The sequence below is a fragment of the Panthera onca genome, chromosome B3 (assembly GCF_046562875.1).
Source record: "Panthera onca isolate mPanOnc1 chromosome B3, mPanOnc1 haplotype 2, whole genome shotgun sequence".
Classification (NCBI taxonomy): Eukaryota; Metazoa; Chordata; class Mammalia; order Carnivora; family Felidae; genus Panthera; species Panthera onca.
Genome location: NC_138344.1, coordinates 130,903,592 through 130,924,581, shown reverse-complemented (window position 1 = coordinate 130,924,581; position 20,990 = coordinate 130,903,592). Strand labels below are relative to the sequence as shown.

Below are 20,990 nucleotides of genomic sequence, written 5' to 3'. Positions count from 1 at the left end.
CTGGGAGGGAGAGAATAGAACCCCTGAAAAGAGGGGAGTGAGGAAACCCCTCTGTTTAAATTCCTGCCTTTGGTTACTTTAACCCTAATGTCTCTTCACCAGTAATTAAATTCCATTTTGCATCATTGTACCATCAGTTTCTTTGGCTCCAGCATTTTTTAAAAAATTTGAGCTAATACAGCCTGTCATTTCAGACTTGTAAGTGCTTTTGACTTCAGTGTCAAGTCAGACAGGCTTAAGTATAGTAAGAGTTAAAATGGAGATCTGTTACTAAACTGAATACTAGAGGCTTTAATATCTTAACTACCTTTTTAGAAGATCTAATATGTATTTCTTGGCGTCTATAAATTACATAATTAACTTTTAATGGCCTTTACTATGTCCACTTATTGAAATAACTTAACAAAATGTTAAGAAGGATATTAACTCCAAATAGTTTCCTCTGATGTATTGTGGGTGTGCAAACTGCTGATTAACTTAATTTTTGAAGTCAGGATAATAAGTATACATCCTTGTGGAAATTTCTGTTTCTGTCGAGTCTGCTTATGGTAGGGACAGTCAGCTAATAGTTTAGGATTTAAGATCCAAAAAGCATTTCATGAATCCAAGTTTAAACAAGGCCAATATATTCTAATATTTAAGGAAGTTCGATCCAAAGGATAGGGAAGTGAGGTACAGATGATTGGCAAAAACTTGGGTCAGCTGGGGCTGAGGGGTTAGGGATACACAGGAGGGAGGATGTGCAGCCAGCTTGATTGGAGTGGGCTCTATGGTATCAGGACTGGTGAAGACAGGTTCTGTTACCCAAATGTGCTGGTAATAAAAAATCCATAGAATGCACAGAGCAGAGATTATAGTGAAAATCCAAGATAGAAATACTTGCAATTTTACAGGAAATAATGCTAGAGTCTTCATTCTCCCTGGTGCTTTTTTAGAGGCTGCCAAAATATCTTTGCAAATGTGCAATAATTGAGCACATCCCTTATGGTGTTTTATAATACCCATTTACTTAATTTAATTCACCCAATATTTGTTACTGCAATATTTAATACTGTATCATATGAGTGGTTTGCTAATATGCATCATGAGTATGTGTGGTGATTTTAAGCCATGTTCACAGATTCTTTTCTCCCCTCCCCTTTAGTGTGGGCTAGACTTTAGCAACTCCCTCTTGGTGAATAGAATAAAGCAGAAGTGATGGTCAGAAAGATCTCGTGACTTCCTCCTCACTCTCTTTGATCTGAGGGAAGCCAGCTGCCATGCCATGAGAAATTGTCTACTTGGTGAGTCCTTGAGTGTGCCATCTCGGAAGTGAATCTCAAGCCTTCAGATGCTTATGGTTCCTTCTAACATCTTTACTGCAATCCCATGACAAATCTGGAGCTAGAACCACCCAGCTAATGTGCTCCTGATTCCTGACTTACAGAAGGGAACAGTGAGAAACACTGAATATTTGGTGCTTTAAGCTACTGATTTTCAGATAATCTGTTACACAGCAACAGACAGTGGAGGTTTCATTACACGGGCATGATTAAGTAAATCCTTGGCCAACTGGTGATTAACTCAACCTCTAGCCCCTCTCCCCTTCCAGGAGGTGGGGAAGTTGGGCTAAAGGTTCTAATCCTCTAGGCTTGCCCTGGGTATTTCTGGTGATCAGGCCTCATCCTGAAGCTTTCCAGGGGCCATAAGCCACAGGTCATCTCAATTGCAGGAAGAGGATACTCATCACTCTGCAGATTCCAAGGGTTGAACCTCTATCAGGAACCAGGGACTAAGACCAAAAATCATAACCAAAGATGCTTCTATTACCTCTTTCACTCAGGAAATTATGGGAGGTTTTAGGAATCCTGTGTCAGGTACTGGGGGCCAAATATATATTTCTTACTATATCACAATACCCCAACCACATTAAAAAGGACAGAGGTGGGGTAGACAGTTGGTCATACCACTGACCGCGGGACTCAGGGTGGCAGGCAGAGAAAGAAGCATCTGGCCTGGCCCCTGGAGACGAGCAACAACTGGGGAGGAAGGATGTCAGGCCCAGGTGAATGCCCTGAGGTTGAGTTAACCTCTAATTCCAGTCCCGGCCCCTGGAATTACAAATAGAAAACAGAGACGGAAGCCCAGGCTAAGCCAGTAGGGTCAGACGAGAGTCATTTGTCACAGTTCATGTTTTCATAGGGCCTCTTTTCTGACCAGGATCCACTCTGAGTACAGTGGTAACTTGGTTAAACCTCTCAGTTCCATTCTGTTTTCCACCCCCCTCCCTGCCTTTCTTAGATGCCCTGAACCCGTCTGCTTTATTCCTCCTGCAACCCAAACATGATCTCTTGAAAGATTCTGTGGCTAATGCATTTTAACAACTTAAACACGTGGGCCAAATCCCCCGGGGGGGAATTGTGGCAGCAGCTTAAAGAGGTATTATTTTGAACCTTCAGATTAAATATTCTTTCAGAGAATCTTTCCACAAATATTTGTTAACACTTATTAGGTCTATTATGAATAAACATTGCCTGCCATAGCATAACACTACGCTGCTGTAATAGAAATTATAATGAATCATACACCGGACTTCCCCTTTATCAGACTTTAGAGTCTTGTAAAGAAGATACCTGAGAGATTAGATGAAGCGAAGGTTACTTTAAACAGATAAATCGAGGGAAAGGAAAGAAGGAGGGACCATTGAGATGGATCTTTAAAAATGAGAAGGCTTTACACATTTAGATATAGGAGAAAGGATATTTTCAAACCATAATAGGATGAGGTAAGTCATAGAATAGAGCACCTGTCGGGTGTGTCCTGGGAAGAGCAAGCGATTACCTTTAATACAGTCTATTAAAAGAGATGGGGAACTATTTTTTCCGATTTCCAGTCTTTTGGACTTATGTGCACACAGTTGTGAATTCTCAAAACATGCAGTGGTATGTTGTGTATGCAATACATTTTCCCTTGGACACCAAAGTATATATTTAAATTTTCTGAAGACAATTCTAAATTCTCCTTACGACTTTGGTTGTAACTTTATTGATCAGGGATCAACCATACGTTCAATATACAGAACTGGTGTCCTTAAGAGATCTGGACACACACAGAGACATCATTAACTTGCAAGCACAGAGGAAGGATCATGTGAGGACACAGAGGGATGTGGCCACCTGCAACCCAAGAAGAGAAGTCTCAGAAGATACCAGATCTCCCCACAACTTGATCTTGAAGTTCAGGACTGTGAGAAAATAAATTTCTGTTGTTTAAACCACCATTTTGTTGTATGTTGTTATAGCAGCTTTAGCAAAGAACGGATATTCTTCAGCTTTATCTTTAGCCGCAGAGGTAGATATTTACTGAGTGTGCCTAGCCCAGGGCCCAGGACATACTAGATCTGTTCTGTCCAATACAGGAGCCGCTGACCATATGTGGCTATTGTGCACTTGAGATGTGGCTAATACAAATTGAGACGTGCTGTACATGTAAAATGCACTTAAGGTTTTTGAAAACTGAATATGAAGAAAGAACATAAACTATTTTATTGATATATTTTACATCAATTACATATTTGATAATATATGGATATTTGGGAATAAATAAAATAGATCATTAAAATGGATCTCACTTGTTTTGTTAATATTTATTTTGAGAGAGAGAGAGAGAGAGAGAGAGTGTGTGTGTGTGTGTGTGTGTGTGTGTGTGTGAGGGGGGCAGGGGCAGAGAGAGAGAGAGAGAGAGAGAGAGAGAGAGAGAGAGAATCCCAAGCAGGCTCTGCACTGCCAGCTGGAAGCCAACACAGGCCTGGATCCCACCACCGTGAGATCATGACCTGAGCTGAAACCAAGAGTCAGATGCTTGACTGACTGAGCCACCCAGTGCCCCAAATTGACTTTTTTTTTTTTTAATGTGGCTACTAGAAAATTTCAAATTACATATGTGCTTTGCCTTATATTTGTTGGACAGCATAGCACTAAATGTTTTAAAAAATCTTTTGAGTGGTGGGAACCTCTGGCACTGTTATTTTCTTCGTGCTTAGGATTTGGGATCAGGTGGATTCTATAATTCTTCCCCTGGCGGCAGTGCAGAAAATGGTACTGACGATCCAAAGAACAGCCATATCACCAGTGGAAACATCGGAGGACAGCAAAACTTCCTGGAGTTCTCTTATTTGAGCAGATCCACACAGTAACAACGACCAGTGGAAGAACCAGGGGTGGTGAAGTTGAGACGTGCATTTTAAAGCGGGGGAAATGCAGACACAGAGGCTGAGAACTCTTGGATGATTGCCTCTGCTCTGGATTGTAACCTGGACTGTTAGTCACGGTTCTTTGCTGTGGGCAACAGCACCACCTGTGGCTAACTTGAGCAGAAAATGAAGGACTTAGAAAGCCTTCAGGATGCAACACAGAGTTGCTTGCTGAGGCTGCCCAACCAGGCTTGTGAAAATGGGCCAGAGCCAGAGGACCAGAAAGACCACTCAGGTCACCGTGCCTGAGCCGTATGTTAGGACGGCACTTTTGATCGTGCTGTTCGGGGCACTCGGGGCTCCTCTGATGAGCCTCTGTGCCGCTGCCTCCACTGGACTCTGACATGGTCTGGGGTGCTTGGCTGTTCATACATCTGTCTAGCTACCCTTACATGATCAAAGTCACAGGCTCAAGGCACTGGCTGAGGGACACTGCAGAGTTCTCGCTGCTGGGGGCAGGAAGAGGGAGGATCTGGCTCCTTCCCTCCTGAAGGAGGGGAATCTGCCTCCCACCAAGACTCGCACACTGGGGAATCAGCCATATGGGGTATGGGCTTGAATGACTGTCGATAACAAAAATAGGAAAAAAAAAATTCAGAGTAGTACAAAGACATGAATAATCTTTTCCTCCAGAATTGTCTTAGTTTTGTGGAGAGCAGTCAAGTTACAAGTTATACTGTACTTAAATCTGTATGCCATTTATGTCATTTATATGATAAACACTTCTGTAGCATGTAGTATATGCTAGTCACTTTTTTTAAATGTTTAGTTTTGAGAGAGAGAGAGAGAGAGAGAGAGAGACAGAGGATGAACAAGGAGGGGCAGACAGAGAGGGAGACACAGAATCCGAAGCAGGCTCCAGGCTCTGAGCTGTCAGCACAGAGCCCGAAGTGGGGCTTGAACTCATGAACTGTGAGATCATGCCCTGAGCTGGAGTCGGAGGCTTAACTGACTGAGACACCTTAGGTGCTCCTATGGTGGTCACTGTTCTAAGTGCTGTATGAATATTAACTCAGCTAGCCTTCATACCAACTAATTACTATCATCATCTCTATTTATAGATGGGTAAACTGAAGTCCAAAGATGGAAAGTAACTTGGCGAAAATCACACAGCTGGTAGGTGGTATTAGAGATTTGACACGATGCAGGCTGGGACTCCAGGGCTGATTCTAACCACTATGCCACAGTATAGCTCTTTGCTATGGCAGTTTTTATGAGTTATCCTTAAGAAAACGTTTAGTACACAATATATAATTTATTCCATTATGTCGATTCTGTCCTATGAACTATTGTTATTGTCTTCACATAAAGTCCCGAATTAAGAGAATTCCTATACATTTTTTACACTGATCAGGGTGATATTATGAAATGCGATCAAGCAACATATGTCAAAGTGGAAAAATCAGATAAACAGCAGATGCTACAGGACAGTTCATGAAGAGAATATACTTCATACTCTTTTATGCCCAGGAGATTCTACATTAAGGAATGTTTCTACTTTGTTTTGTAAATAATCCTTTTTCCTTATCCCCTTATATGATTATTCAGTGATTTTTTTTAAACCAAATTTTTATTTTTTTGGTATCGAGACATTAAGTGATACTTAGACCTCCAAGTTCTACAGGAATTTACCCATGCTTTGCATTAGAACTTGTACGTTTCACATTTTACATTTACAGCTTTATCCATTTGTAGTTTATGTGTGGTATGAAGCACAGATCTCAAATTCGATCGTTTTCCAAAGAGTTATCCAGGCGTCTCCATACGTATACACATATATGTTATATACGTTAATATATGTATAATATGTATATGTGTGTATACATATGTATATATATTTTGTGTGTGTGTGTGTATATATATATATACGTATATATATATATACACACACACACACACATGTATATATATTTTTTAAGTTTATTTGAGAGAGCTTGTGAGCCAGGAGGGGCAGAGAAAGAGGGAGAGAGAATCCCAAGCAGGTTCCATGCTGTCAGCACAGAGTCCAACAGGGGGCTCCATCCCGCCAACCATGAGATCATGACCTGAGCCCAAATCAAGGGTCGGATGCTTAACTGACTGAGCCATATGGCCCCTCCATATGTTTTAAAAAGTTCCATCCTTACCCCAGTGATTTGAGGTACCATTTTCACAGCGATTTTTGTTTTTAAATGTTTATTTACTTTTGAAAGAGAAACAGATGCGAGCAGGGGAGGGGCAGAGACAGAGGGAAACACAGAATCCAAAGCAGGCTCCAGGCTCTGAGCTGTCAGCACAGAGGCCAATGTGGAGCTGGAATCCAGGAACCATGAGATAATGACCTGAGCCGAAGTTGGACGCTTCACCGACTGAGTCACCTGGGCGCCCCCAGTGATTTTTTTTTTTTTTTTTTTAAGTTCAATTCAACTAATATATTTTGAGTACCTTCTGAGGTATGGACACTGCATTCAGGAAGTACAGAGAGGGAAAAGACTTGGCCTCTGTCCTTCAGTATGATGGCTAAATTCAGATTTCTAAAAGTAGAGCCGTTTTCTAAGGCGAGACACCAGACTACTATCAGACTTTATCAATAACCTTTCACTGAAAAGCAAAATCTCTCATCTTTCTCAAGAGACCATCTGATTTTGATCACATTCGTCACTTTCAAAGAATGAGAGATTTTGCTGTGACTCAAGTACAGCTGTGATACTCAAAAACACTGTCCTTTAGGAGAAAAAGTCTTCACTTTCAAAACTCACCTGAGGGGCGCCTGGGTGGCTTGGTCGGTTAAGCGTCCGACTTCGGCTCAGGTCATGATCTCACGGTCCGTGGGTTCGAGCCCCGTGTCGGGCTCTGTGCCGACAGCTCAGAGCCTGGAGCCTGTTTCAGATTCTGTGTCTCCCTCTCTCTCTGCCCCTCCCCTGTTCATACTCTGTCTCTCTCTGTCTCAAAAATAAACGTTAAAAAAAAAAAAATTAAAAAAAAAAAAAAAAAAAAAAAAAAACACCTCACCTGAAATTTGAGAACTGAGAACAACACTTCTCCTCTTGTTTATCTCACACCACAAAAACCACAGGAACAGGGGGAGCTGAACACATGAACACTTGTCTGAAAAGTGCTATTTCCCTTTATCTTACCTCTTGAGCACATCTGACTGCTGTGTCCTGAAGCCCAAGAATCTCTCTTCCTTGGCTCAGATTTAATTGCTTTTTTATTAGAAACTTTCTTTTCGAATGGTGTCCTGAATATACATTAGAAATTTGAAACTGGAGATATTTTCTGTGGTAAGGTAAAATTACTTTGGTATATGGACTAATAGGAACTAGTGATATGTCCTAGGGATGAGAACTTGTTTTCTGTTAAATATTCTGTTTCCTCTTCTACAGATATCACAAAGTATACAAATATTTGTGGTGTGCTCTACCGTGGCTTGCATCCACTGGTTTTCAGATTCTGGCTTAAACTACTGTGTTAGGGGGTGCCTGGGTGGCTCAGTCGGTTGAGCGTCCGACTTTGGCTCAGGTCATGATCTCACGGTTTGTGAGTTCGAGCCCCGCGTTCGGCTCTGTGCTGACAGTTCGGAGCCTGGAGTCTGCTTCTGCTTCTGAGTCTCCCTCTCTCTCTGCCCCTCCCCTGCTCACACTCTGTCTCTGTCTTTCAATAATAAATAAACGTTAAAAAAAAATTAAAAAAAAAAATTACTGTTTTAGATGGGGTGGATCAGAGTGAGTTCTGGGAAGGTAAATCTATGGAACCTGGGTAGTTATCGTCTTATATCACAGAATGGATAGAGAAGGTACAGTTCAGGCATGTGCTGTATTGGGAAAAGAAGAAATAGAAAAAGAAAAAAGTGGCCCATGTATACAGGACCATATAATTTATCATCCAAGCCAGAATACTTTTTTAAGTTTATCTATTTTGAGAGAGAGGGAGCGAGAGTGAGAGAGGTGGGGGGAGGAACAGAGAGGGATAGAGAGAATCCCTAAGAGGCTCTGCACTGTCAGTGCCGGGCTGGATCTCAGGAACAGAGAGATCATGACCTGATGTGAAATCAAGAGTCAAACCCTTGAACCACTCAGCTCCGCCCCTCCCCCCCCCCCCCCCCCCCCACCGGGGCGCCCCAAGCCAGATCACTTTGAGGGTGAAAGGGGCACTATTAACATTTGTTAGAACAATAGAAATAAGCTGGGACCGTCCTTAGTAAACCAAAATAGATCTACAGTAATTTAAGAGAAACAGCAAACATTGCTATCATGCACTGAGAAAGGACGGATGGCAGAATGGCCTGACAACTGCATTTTTGGGATGGCACAGATGGGAGATTTTTCCTCCTAGTATAATTGTGATCATGGAACTTAAGTTTGTAGTTAAGGGGAAAAACAATCTGATTCCAAATAGGACCCTGAAGATGAAGGCTCACATGTCCTATAGTCTTTGGATCTTCTCTTTGCCATTTTGGGGTCTCCAGGGCTTGTGTAGATACCGAAAACCAATTCCATGGGTATGCAAAAAGGCAGATTTGGGATCAGAAATGCTTTCTCTGCAGCCACTCAGTCTCTTCAGTTTGCTCAGATACCAAGAAAATCAGAAATCTCACACTGACGCTGCAATGGCAGAATCCCAGGACAATTCACAACTTCCCTATCGATTTTGGGTTATCTGCCTGGAACCATGTCAACGGGCTACGTAAGGTACTTGAAGCTAAACGCCAAATATACGTAATGATTACCAGAATGGAGAACCCTGTCAGCTAACGTTAGCCAAGTGTGCAACGCATTCAGCTCGGATTTACCGAGCGCCTATTACCTTGTATTTCGTTTAATCCCATGTCCCCCGGCGGCTGCTCTTGTTTCATCTTACGCAAAAGGAAACTCAGGCTCAGAAAGCTAAGTGATTCGACCAAGGAGACAGACACCTGAACTAGGACGTAGTGGGGGCTGCAAGCTGGGTCTTCTCTCTTGCTTTGCCATAGATTGGCATGTGGTGAATGTGCCCCGAGATGTTAAGGAAGGTCCAGTTCTCTCGGCTGGCTTTGGACATCCATTTCCCCTGAGCTAACGTGCCCCAGCAGGTGAGGCCGGAAGAGGCGCAGGGAAGTGAGTACACATGAAGGCCACACTCCACAGGGCCTGAGCAGACACTCTGGGTCAGCTATCTCCCAGCAATCGTCCCCGACGTGTGGCCCGCACTCAAGATGGCGGCGCCGGCGTCAGCAGTCTCCTGCCCTTCTCCATCATGGCGACGACAGGACCCGCCTCCCGAGGCGCCGGAGTCATGTGACCCACACAATGGCTGAGCGCCTACCCCAGGCTTCCCGGCAACGCGGAGGGAAAGCCATGACGGCCGCCGCGGGTTCGGCGGGCCGCGCCGCCGTGCCCCTGTTGCTGTGCGCGCTGCTGGTACCCGGCGGCGCGTACGTGCTGGACGACTCCGACGGGCTGGGCCGGGAGTTCGATGGCATCGGCGCGGTCAGCGGCGGCGGGGTGAGCGGCGGGCGGTGGGATGCGCCGGCGTTGCCAGGGGGGCGCCCCATAAGCCCCCGCGGCGCAGCCTGGCGTTTCGACGCAGTCCTGTCGCGGCCCGGCTGCCGGCGGCCGCCCGTCGGCCAGAGGTCCGGGCGCGTGCGGGGTTGGAACCGGCGCCTGCTCGTTTTAGATGAACCTCTATGTAGAGACAGTTTTAATAGACGAGGATCCGGAGATCCACCGAGTGACAGGTGTCGATAGTGACAAGGCTGGGGCTCGCACCATCACCCTCGTACACTCCTGGGCTCCCTTTGCCGTGGAGAGGGCATTCCTGAGGGTCGCTCCAGAAATGGCCAAGGATCCGGGGAGCATCTCTCTTTCCAAAAGGATGCTTCAATGCGGGTCGGGGAGTCGGACGCCCTGGACCACTAGTGCAGCGGGCAGTTGGCTAGCTTCACAGGGGCCAGTGCACAGTATGTTTGTGTTGGGAGGCAAGACAGGTGCCTCAAGGCCTCTTTAGGAAGGTAAGAGGCCAGTCTGAGACTTGTTTTGTTTATAATGCTGGACTATGCTAGTATCAAATGGTAGTCTAGGATTGTTTAGTGTTGGGGGCTTTGTTTATTGGCAGTGGTCAAGGCCCAAGGTGGGGTGAGTTGCCCGCTGGAAAAGTCGGTGCCTGTGTGTCTCATTAGTGGCTATTTTTGTGTGCAGGGAGGGGGAAACATTGGGCCAACAGCCAGGGTGGCTTCCCACCTTTAGGGTGTGTAAGAATCACCTGTTATGGTTGTTAAAATGTACTCCCCATTCTGTAGTTCTGGATTGGGACCTGAGAATCTGCATTTCAACGAATACACCAGTTGATTCTCATACTAAGTATTGAGAGGCTTTTTTCTTTTAAGTAAATTTAACTTTAGAATAAATTTAGGCTTGCAGACAAGTTTCTAAAACAGTACAGATTTCTCAAATACGCTGCAGCCATGTTCTGTTATCAGCATCCCACATTGGTAAAGTACATTTGTTACCACCAGTAGTGATAACATGAAAATCCATACTTTCATATTTTATATTTACTTAGTTGTTTCCTAATGCCCGTTTTCTGTTCCAGGATCCCATCCAGAATATCAGCTGTGTTTAATTGTCACGTCTTAATCCTTTCTTGGCTGTGACAACTGGGATGGGTTCATGTTACCTGGGCATTGCGTAAGACTTATGTGAAGGGAGACGGGGCCATTCCAGCTTTGTGTAAAATTGTGTGGGCATAGCTGGTAATTGTCTGAGATCCCTGGTCCTGCTGACAGGTGGCCTCTTGGCCTGGGAGCTTGCTTTAGTAGCATGATTGTTCTTGGCTCTAAAAATTTGTCACATGCCCTTTGTAACCTTTTTCCTGTCTTTGTTTTATCCCCTTCCATTGTACCCCAAATCACAGCTAGAGCTAATTTTATTTGATAATGTTAAGGCCTAACTCTTGAATGGGTTGTTTGTTGGGTTGAGTCAGACGGAGCTTGTATATTCAGATGAATTCAGAACTAGCTTGATTGCTTGCTTGCTGAATGGATGTTTTGTACTGATCTCAGCTTCCTGATAATCAGTGTTGTGACTGGACTCGCCCTTATGACTGTTACTTTGGTTGTAAGATGTCCTCGGCAATAATCATCAGGAAACTTTGAAAAAAAAGGGAGGTGCTATTGACAGATCCTGGCAAGCACGTGGCACACCTGGGCCACACAGCAAGATTGTGGGGAGGAACCCTTGTGTGGCTCAGTCAGTTGAGCTTCCAACTCTTGGTTTTGGCTCACGAACCATGAGATTGAGCCCCTAGTTGGGCCCTGTGTTGACAGCCTGGAGCCTCTTGGGATTTTCTCTCTGCCCTTCCCTCTCACGTGTGCATGCGTATGCTCTCTCTCTTGCGTGCTCTCTCTCAGAAATAAATAAGCTTAAAAAAAAAAAAAGATTGTGGGGAGGGGGAGAGAGAGAGAAAACACCTGGGGTCCTTTTATTGCGGCTCACTCATTGGTGAATTTAAAACTTAAGAGGGGGAATTTAAAGTACAGGAAGAAAAAGAACAAGCAGCCTAAATGGTCAGTTACTGAAGTCAACCAAGATCTTTAATATTTATTTATTATTGAGAGAGAGAGACAGAGACAGTGTGAGCGGGGAAGGGTCAGAGAGAGAGAGAGAGAGAGAGAGAGAGACAGAATCTGAAGCAGGCTCCAGACTCTGAGCTGTCAGTAAGGAGCCCGACGTGGGACTTGAACTCAGGAGCCATGAGATCATGTCCTGAGCAGAAGTCGGATTCCAACCACCTGAGCTTCAGCCCAAGCCCCTCAACCAAGATCTTTAAAACAAAGAAGGCTGCCCCCACCACGCCCCCATAGCCTGGCTCTTTATCTAGATGTGTGGCCCGCAATGTGTTTATTTGAAATTGCCATCTTTGAGGAGGATGCCCTTAGGCACTTGCATTCCAAAAAAGAAAAAAACTGTCAAGGTATACACTACAATCCATCTTGATGCTAAGGCATCAGAGTCAGTGGTAACCCAGGATAGCTGAGATGTTAAAAGTCGGGGGTAGGGCACGTTGTAACCCAGAAAGTACACATCTAAGTAGGATTATAGTAGCACTCCTATAATAATTATACAGATAGTAGTCTGAAATCCAGTCTGTAGCCATTGTCCCAAGCTTAATGGGTCCTCCCCTGAAACCAGGTCAGTGATCCTGGGGCTCTAGAAATGCATTCAAAGATTTGAGTAATAATTGTGAAATATTTAAACATCTTTGGCCATCTTATGTAAGTAGGTTTATCAAATAGGCTCTTCCAAATATGCTGCATCCCCGCCCGGGAATCTCAGATTGGGCTATTAAAAGTCCCTTAAGTCTGGGTAGCCAAGCCAAGGACTAGCCTTCAGACTTCACTTATAATACCTATAGATTTGGGCCAATTCCTCTCTTTTCAGGGTGCCTGAAATATCCTGAGGCTTTGGCCTCAGGGTACTATTAAAGGTCAAGAAGTGGCCTTCCTTACCTGGTAAGGCTGACAGGAACATTTAAAGAGTTTAAAATAGCCATGTAAAACACCTGATGTGACTTCATTACAGTGTAGTTGACAGGGAACTTTGGTTATTCCTGTGACATAACATTCTAAGATAATAACTAGAATTATAAGTGATAACAGACCAGCACATGGTAAGCCTCTAGAAATTTCATATGATTTCTGGAACACTAACATCAGTCACACATATTCATACAAATTTAACCTAAAGAAGGTTTTCCATTATTTATTTGACAGTGCTTTTCATGTAGTTTAACATAAATAAGCCTAATTAGTTTAACAATCCCTTTTTATAAGGAGAAAGAACAAATCTTCTGAGATTGTTCCAGGATCCCCCGGAAAATCCTAAAGTTAGTTCAAGGTTAATAAGACTTCATTTAGAATTTGATTCTGGGAAGTTTGTCAGAAATACCAAAAGGTTTTGAAACACTTGATTACAGGGGCACCTAGGTGGCTCAGTTCATGGAGCATCTGACTCTTAATTTCAGCTCAGGTCACAATCTCACGATTTGGTATATTGAGCCCCGCATCAGGCTTTGCTGGCTGCTTGAGATTCTCCCTCTGCCCCTCCCCACTTTCTCAAAATAAATAAGCATTTGAAAAAAAAGTAATATACTTGATTACATAGGATCATAGATTATGGTGAAATGTTACTTAGTTATCCATTTAATCAACTTTAACCAAAATTACAAAAGACTTTATAGGCAAATATGAAAGTTACATACTTGTATATAAAAAAAGAAGTTCTTTTAATAGAGAAGACTCATTTTCTTAAGTGATCAAAGGGGTGATAAAGACAAAATGAAGCACAAGAAATTATTTTGATAAAATACAGAATCTTTATTTCCTAGGCAGATTACTTAAAAGGTAAAAACCTTGCATAGTTTTATTAAGAACAGCACTTTTATTTATTTATTTTTTTTAATGTTTATTTAATTTTGAGAGAGACAGTGTGAGCAGGGGAGGGGCAGAAAGAGAGGGAGACACAGAATCTAAAGCAGACTCCAGGCTCTGAGCTGTCGGCACAGAGCTGGACATGGGGCTCAAACTCCTGGACTGTGAGATCATGACCTGAGCTGAAGTTGAATGCTTAACAGACTGAGCCACTCAGGTGCCCACAAGAAAACTGTCCTTTTAGTAGATGAAAGAAAATTAAGCTGTAGTTTTCAGAAGTACACTATTTATTAAAACTCATTTTAAAAAATCTTTATAATTTATTTCATTTTTAGCTAGCTTGCTACACAAGGTAAAATTCTTTCTTCCTCTCTTATTCTCTTTCCTGTGCTTTCTGTATCCATTTAGTTTGTGTATGTTAGGACAAAATTACTTCCATTTGCCTTAACAAAAATGCATCTCCACACTTCATATCTTTTCTTAGCTAAAATACATGCTACTTTTCTTGCCTAGAGATGTTTCCCTTATTTCTTGTACTTTTAGTTACATATATTAGGTAGAATTCTTAATTCTTAGAAACTTTAATTTTTACTGAAAACTAGCAAGTAAGGAATTGTGAACTTTACTAGCCAATATACTCTATACTGGCAAATTAATACATTTCATAATTTCTAGAGGCATATACCTTTTTTTTTTAAAGTAGCAGTTTTTCATTATAGCACAGGACATGTATACTAACAAATCCAAATATCTTTAGCTTCTCTGTTATGAGAAACCAAAAGTAGATAAATCTGTGTTCAATAATAAATGTTTCAATATTTTATATTTGGCAATGATCTATGTAGTTAATGAATTTCCATCATTGAACTTGCAAAACTTTAAGGTTTCAAGATACCAAAAAGATTAGAGTAACTATTTTTAAGGACACATAGCCATAAAACATAATTGTTGAAAAGTAGATGCCTTGGCAATCAAAGCTGGAGTCAGACATTTGCATTATAAAAAGAAAAAGCACACTATTGGGGCTTACACTAGAATGGATAACCTGGTCTATAGTTGATCACAGATCTGACCTGCTTTGCCGGTTGGGGTGGGGTGGGGGGACAAACCTTTTCCCTAACCCAACTTACTCTTCTTGATTTTTATGCTTTTATTTTCTCATGTTACCACCTTACTCGAAGGTGCTGGCATGTTTCAGGGTAAACTGGACTAATGGGCCAATGTGTGTGTTCCTTACTACAACCATCCTTCTTTTTATTTTTGGGGTCTAAACTTAAAATAGCCAATATTTCATTAAATGGGGCCCATCTGTCTTAGTATCTTTACTTGTGGCATTAAATCCAGTGTTGAAACTTGCTGAAAAATGGAGACCTTTGGTTATTTTATTAACTCCGTTTAAAATTAGTAAAATGAGGAGAATTGTTTCATAACTCAGAGTAGGATACTCTCATCCATTCAGTAGTGTCCCTTTGTGTAGTGAGGTGCTCATCTTAGATGCTTCATAAATATTGACAGATGAAAATGGTTGTAACACGATATTTGCACCCCACTTTAGACTTCTGTATGGAGTCCCTGATACATAGAACAGTTTGTGGCAGTAGTGTTTGGAATGTTCTCATTTAATATTCAGATCTGATAGGGAAGGCAGTATGGGGCAGTAGTTAAGGGTGTGGGTTTAAGGGGTATCTGGGTGGCTCAGTCAGTTAAGTGTCTGACTTTGGCTCAGGTCATGATCTCACTGTTCGTGAGTTTGAGCCCCATGTCAGGCTCTGCCCTGACAGCCCTGAGCCTGCTTTGTATTCTCTCTCTCCCTCTCTCACTGCCCATTCCCCGCTTGCACTCTCTGTCTCTCAAAAATAAATAAATATTAAAAAAAAAAAAAAAGTGGGTTTAAGAGCAGATTGTCAGGGGTCTGTTCTGGGCCCTGCCATTCACTGTACAGCCATGGGCAGACTATTTAATCTCTCAGGGTCTCAGTTTCTTTTCTGGGGAGACTGTGATACCTGGTGGGAGCATTGTGAAGATAGATATAAAGTGTTTGGGATGACATCTGGCATGTGGTTGTTGCGTCAGTGTCATCTTGTTTGATCAATTAGAAAGGAGGAAGTTATCTTTACAGAAAAAACTTATTTGGGTGTAAAATGTCTCAATAAATTGAGAACTTAGCCCGGGTCAGCTATGTGCTAAGGCTTCTTCCTGGGCTGCTTGTAAGCAGCTCCAGGGCTTTTTCAGGGTCTGTGGTTGGTAATTTGTTATTCTTTGATGGTGCATGTCATCATTTGGCTATACTACTCTGAACTGACTATTGCCATTGACCCATCTCTCTTATTCACTTACAACACCTTTGTGTTGAGAATGACACAGGCTTGCAACAGCATAACGATGTGGTGTGTTTGTTTAAAGCTGGTGCTCCCTGTGTTAAGGATAGAAGTGCATAGAGGGCAAAATAACCTCCAAACAGGGAGTTCTGTTTTTAAAATTTTCTTAAATGTTTATTTATTTTTGAGAGAGAAATAGTGTCAATGGGGGAGGGACAGAGAGAGGGAGACACAGAATCTGAAGCAGGCTCCAGGCTCGGAGCTGTCAGCACAGAACCCAGTGCAGGGCTTGAACTCATGGACTGCGAGATCATGACCTGAGCCGAAGTTGCACGCTTCACCGACTGAGCCACTCAGGTGCCCCCCAAAACACACCGTTCTAATGACATGATTCAGGGTGGGAAACATTGTTTACCTCTGGTCAAGGATAGGTTATCGTGCATAGACTGTGTTCATTCACTTAAAAAGTACCTACTTTAGTATTTGAGTCTCTGCCATTCTGTAAGAATGGTGAGAACAGTGACTATATTTTTAAAAACAATTTGTATAATGCTGGTCATTTATTGAGAGCTTACTGTGTGCCAGCTACTGTGCTGTGTCCTTTACATACACCTTGTTTTAGCCTTAGAATAGTTGAAGCAGTTCTAAAGAGTAAAAAAGCCTACTTTACAACAGTTTGCCCTTGGTCACATAGCTTCTAAGCGATGCAGTCAGGGTGCAGGCTCCCTCTGACTCAGAGCCTCCCATATTCTGTGCAACAAACAGTACCATAAAAGATGCTAAATAAATGTTCGCCGAACAAGAGAATAAATGGGGATATGAGCTTGAGTAAGACATAGTCCCTGTCCTCCAGGAACTCAGAGGGGAGACAAAGAAGTATGGCAGTGAGCAGGGGGCCGGGGTTAGGAGAGTTAAGGTGGAGATGTAGACCTGAAGCCAGAGACACACCTACATCACATCAGTGGGGAGGGGTGGAGAGGGGCCTTCCCTGAGGAGGATGAATGGAATTGGCCGAATGAGGGTGTGGAATGCATCCCAGACAGAAGAAAGAGAAGTGGTTTGATCTATCCAGATAGTAGACATGAGAGTGGTGCTGGGTAAGGTGTCCAGAGTTACGATCCAAATAATCAAAGGATCTGGGTATAAAACTGAGAATTTGAACTTGATCCTGAAAGCTCTTGGTGGAGGGGAGGTCTTGACAGGTTTAAACAGTGTACTTTCGTGGTTCGATTTGCATTTTGGGAAGATGATTCTGGCAAGTAGTGTGGAAGCTAGAATACTGGGAGGCAGACAGGAGGCCTGGAGAACCTTTAGGCTGTTGTAATGATTGAGGACAGCCTGGATGAAGGAAATAGGGTTGAAGTCAGGGGTTGGATTGGAGAGTATTAAGGAGGTCTTGGTGACTGAAGATGGATGGGAAGTTGGTGAAAGGTAGCCCTGAGTTTATGGTTCTTTACTAAGATAACAAATGCAGGAGAAGGAACAGACTAAGGAAAAAGTGCTATGTTTGGTTGGGGATGCATTGAACTTGAAGTGAATAGAGGGTAGCTCCATGGGTCTGCGTCTCAGTGGCAGGGGCTGGGGAGATTGTGGGTGTGAGGGAGAGAGATTAAAAGAGCCACTAGAATGTCAGCGGTAACACACATGAGTGTAGGAACACAGAACATTGAGTATAAAAGTATCTTGCCCTTGGTGTCAGTGGTTTGAACCTAGAGCCTGTCTGGCTTCTAAGCCTAGGGACATGCCACTCTTTCATATTAAAACTTATTTCTTTTATTCCCCTTATGTATATTGCTCCCCAAAAGATACATTATTGGTCCACTACTGGTTTTGTGAGTTCTTTGTTGAAGCAGTCATTGCCCGTGGGTTACATGTGATCGTGTTCATCCCTGCATCCTCCACCTCTATCTTTCCATACATTCTGATACCAGTCTTGTGTGAGGTTTCCTTAGTATACCTTGGCCCGGGGATCATTGTGTGATCATTCTTTTTTGTGTGTGTGTGTGATCATTCTTAATAGGAATGCCACTTACAAATCTCTGGTAAAGATGGGAGAGTATTGGTTCCTTTCAGCATTGCTGCTTAATTTCCTGCAAGATGTTGAAGGGAAAGGATTACTTGTTATTCATCCTTTCCATGATCCCAGGGTTGTGGGATCAAGACCTGCATTGGGCTCCATGCTGGGGCTGCAGCCTGCTTAAGATTCTCCTTCCCCACCCCCCGACTGTGCCCCTCTGTCCTGCTTGCATGTACTGTCTCATTCTCTTTCTCTCTCTCAAGCAAATAAACAAACAAACAAACAAATGATAGAGAACGTAAGTTTCTAAGTTTCATTTCTTCTGATAATCACTCTCTGAGTTAAGTTCCTCGCGACAAATTTGTAATCACGAGGTTCATTATAGAATTAACTTACCTTCCGGCAAACCCGCATCTCAACAGAAGAGAAACATGCCGTGGCTTCGAACCTGTGTTTTAGCTGTTGGGCAAACAACAGCCTTATTCACCTAGCGATGGGCAAAATAAAGGCAGGTAAACAAGTAACCTGGGAAATGACTTTCCTCAGCTCAACTTTGCCCACAAGCTGGCTAAATACGGGCATGCCAGGTGGTGCATGTCAGCACTATGAAAACCTGTTCATGATTGGATTTGTTTTATTCACACTTTTGAATTTTTTTTTTTTAGGCAACCTCCCGACTTCTAGTAAATTACCCGGAGCCCTATCGTTCTCAAATATTGGATTATCTCTTTAAGGTAATGAAAAAATAATTATTTAATGGCACCTGTGATATGTTTGAAGCTATGGTGAATTTCAGCGGTAGAATTGGTCACCTTCACATTTCTAGCTTTAAAAAAAAAATGGAAAATTACTTTTGGATTAAGTGGCTGTTGATTTGAAGTTGGTCTTCTCATCTGTCAAACCAAAGGCAGTAATTAGTCACTGTCATGTTTTGTCCTTCATGCGGTGAATCACAATGTTAACACTCCTCCTTCTTTCCCCAGCCAAACTTCGGTGCCTCTTTGCATATTCTAAAAGTGGAGATAGGTGGTGATGGGCAGACTACAGGTAGGAGATTTGGGAAATGGGTTTATTTTCCTTCAGCACTTTAATCTCTACCTAACCTTAGGGACTGTGAAGCAGAATGTAAACGATATCAACATTTTTGATGTTGATCATTGCTTAAGTACATTCTTATTGTTCGTCTTTTACTCTACTTAAAAAAATATTATATCAAAATACTCACTTTTCCCATAAAATGGCATTTGGACTTTAGATGGCTTATTTAGTTGAATTAATTTGTAGCAAACAAAACCACAGTTTTTAAAAAAGCTATTTTCACGAGGCAGAGCATAGAGACAGGAGTTTTTATTGAGAAATTAAAAAAAAGAAAGCTTTTACCATAGAAAGCATGTAAAATATTATTATGTTATTAGCTTTAAATAAATTTGTGGCAAAAATATGTCATCACTATTTCAGAGATGCAGTTTTTTTCTCTTTTATTTTTTTATTTTTTTAAATATGTTTATTTATTTTTGAGAGAGAGGGAGAGACAGAGCGTGAGCAGGGGAGGGGCAGAGAGAGAAGGAGACACAGAATCCGAAGCCAGCTCCAGGCTCTGAGCTGTCAGCACAGAGCCTGAAGCGGGGCTTGAACTCACGAACCGTAAGATCATGACCTGAGCCGAAGTCGGACGCTCAGCCGACTGAGCCACCCAGGCACCCCAGCCTTTTCTCTTTTAAAAACAAAATTATTTTTAGCGACTAAATTTTCAGTCTTCACTGTCACCATTTTGATTGACTTTATGTAGAACATGTAGTCAATTAATGTACAGGAAGAAGAAAATTCTCCCGATGATGATGCAGCTTATTATTTACAGGCCAGATTCCATTGTAGTGAACTTTACAGTATTGTCTCTATACATGTGTTCCTGTTGGTGACTCGGGAGTAACTTTTGTTAAAGAGATATGTCTCTGTGGTGGCATTAGTGTTTAATTAATATTGAAAGCAAAAAATGCAAACCACAAATGAAAGAAACCTCTATAAGGAAAACTTTCCCCAAGTTATTGTAAGAGGACATGTATTTTATTGTCCACCCTTTGATGCAGAATTGATAATGACTGGCCATCTTCATTTGCTGAAGTGAAATTCTTCAGGTAGTTCTTGTGAATTCTCATGTTTACCTTTAAGAGGCAAGGCCCCACTCCTCGTGAGACCCTTCCTAACAAGGGCAGATGTTTGTGAAATGTGGTGACATATGAGGACAGATACCAGGATATCAGTTATCTACCTTGACACACTATGGAGGTTAGGATAGAATTTTCTTACAGAGGGGTTGTGTAGATGTATACTCATTCCTTTTTTTTTTTTTTTTTTCTCAAAGCTCTGTTGTCTTGGTATAACAAGGCACGTTATAGGCTCAAGGCCTGGGTGGTGAGAATGGGGCTAAGGAGCTCAAGATTTACATTTAGGATGGAGAAGTTAAAAGCTGAGGTGATCTGAACTCAAAGTTGGACATGGGGACTTGAAAACTCCAGACAGACCAGACCAAAAGCCCAGGGAAACATAGTCCAAGGACTCTTCAGTTACATGAGTTGATAACACTTCTCCTTTTAACCCTGCTTATAATAGAAAGTTGTGGTTTTATTTTTCAAGACCTTTACGATACTTAGAATAATGAAAAAAGGTGAAATAATACACTTTGATCATGCATTGTCAAGTTATCTAAGATTATTCTTATTTGCCCATATCAGGATTGGAACCGGAATACACCTTCTCTGAAATGTGTGTGTGTATAGGGGAGAGTGGCCCTAGGAAACACCATTAAAGGGTGGTTTCCTTTCTCTTTTGCTCTCTCCCACGCAGATGGTACTGAACCCTCCCACATGCACTATGCATTAGATGAGAATTATTTCCGAGGATATGAGTGGTGGTTAATGAAGGAAGCTAAGAAGCGGAACCCTAATATTATACTCATGGGTAAGAAGTGAAGTTTGTAATGCTTTTGCAGTCTGTTTAACTTTAAAATTCTGAATTATTTATATGGAGTTACTCTTAATA

The 20,990-nt window shown here is 42.3% G+C and overlaps 2 protein-coding genes across 18 annotated transcripts in view; one reads left to right on the top strand and one right to left on the bottom strand.

The window, feature by feature from the left end:
• Positions 1–9,564, bottom strand: part of GPR65 (G protein-coupled receptor 65) — a 135,425-nt gene extending 125,861 nt beyond the window's left edge. For 7 of the 12 annotated variants that reach the window (XR_014137848.1, XR_014137845.1, XR_014137846.1 and 4 more), the window contains exon 1: positions 9,017–9,564. Coding sequence is in view for 2 of the 12 variants with exons in the window: in XM_060620476.3 (XP_060476459.2) it covers positions 6,656–6,763; positions 9,017–9,065 (157 nt within the window). In the remaining 10 variants the exon portion in view is untranslated. Of the gene's footprint in view, positions 1–6,655; positions 6,764–9,016 lie in introns of all 12 variants that reach the window. The other 5 variants (XM_060620476.3, XM_078447940.2, XM_060620475.3 and 2 more) reach the window with 4 other exon arrangements.
• Positions 9,465–20,990, top strand: part of GALC (galactosylceramidase) — a 150,765-nt gene continuing 139,239 nt past the window's right edge. For 4 of the 6 annotated variants that reach the window (XM_078447934.2, XM_078447935.2, XM_078447936.2 and 1 more), the window contains exons 1-4: positions 9,465–9,693; positions 18,617–18,685; positions 18,935–18,998; positions 20,796–20,909. In XM_078447934.2, coding sequence (XP_078304060.2) covers positions 9,499–9,693; positions 18,617–18,685; positions 18,935–18,998; positions 20,796–20,909 — 442 coding nt within the window. In that variant the 5' untranslated portion in view covers positions 9,465–9,498. Of the gene's footprint in view, positions 9,694–9,763; positions 10,200–18,616; positions 18,686–18,934; positions 18,999–20,795; positions 20,910–20,990 lie in introns of those variants that run through there. The other 2 variants (XM_078447938.2, XM_078447937.2) reach the window with 2 other exon arrangements.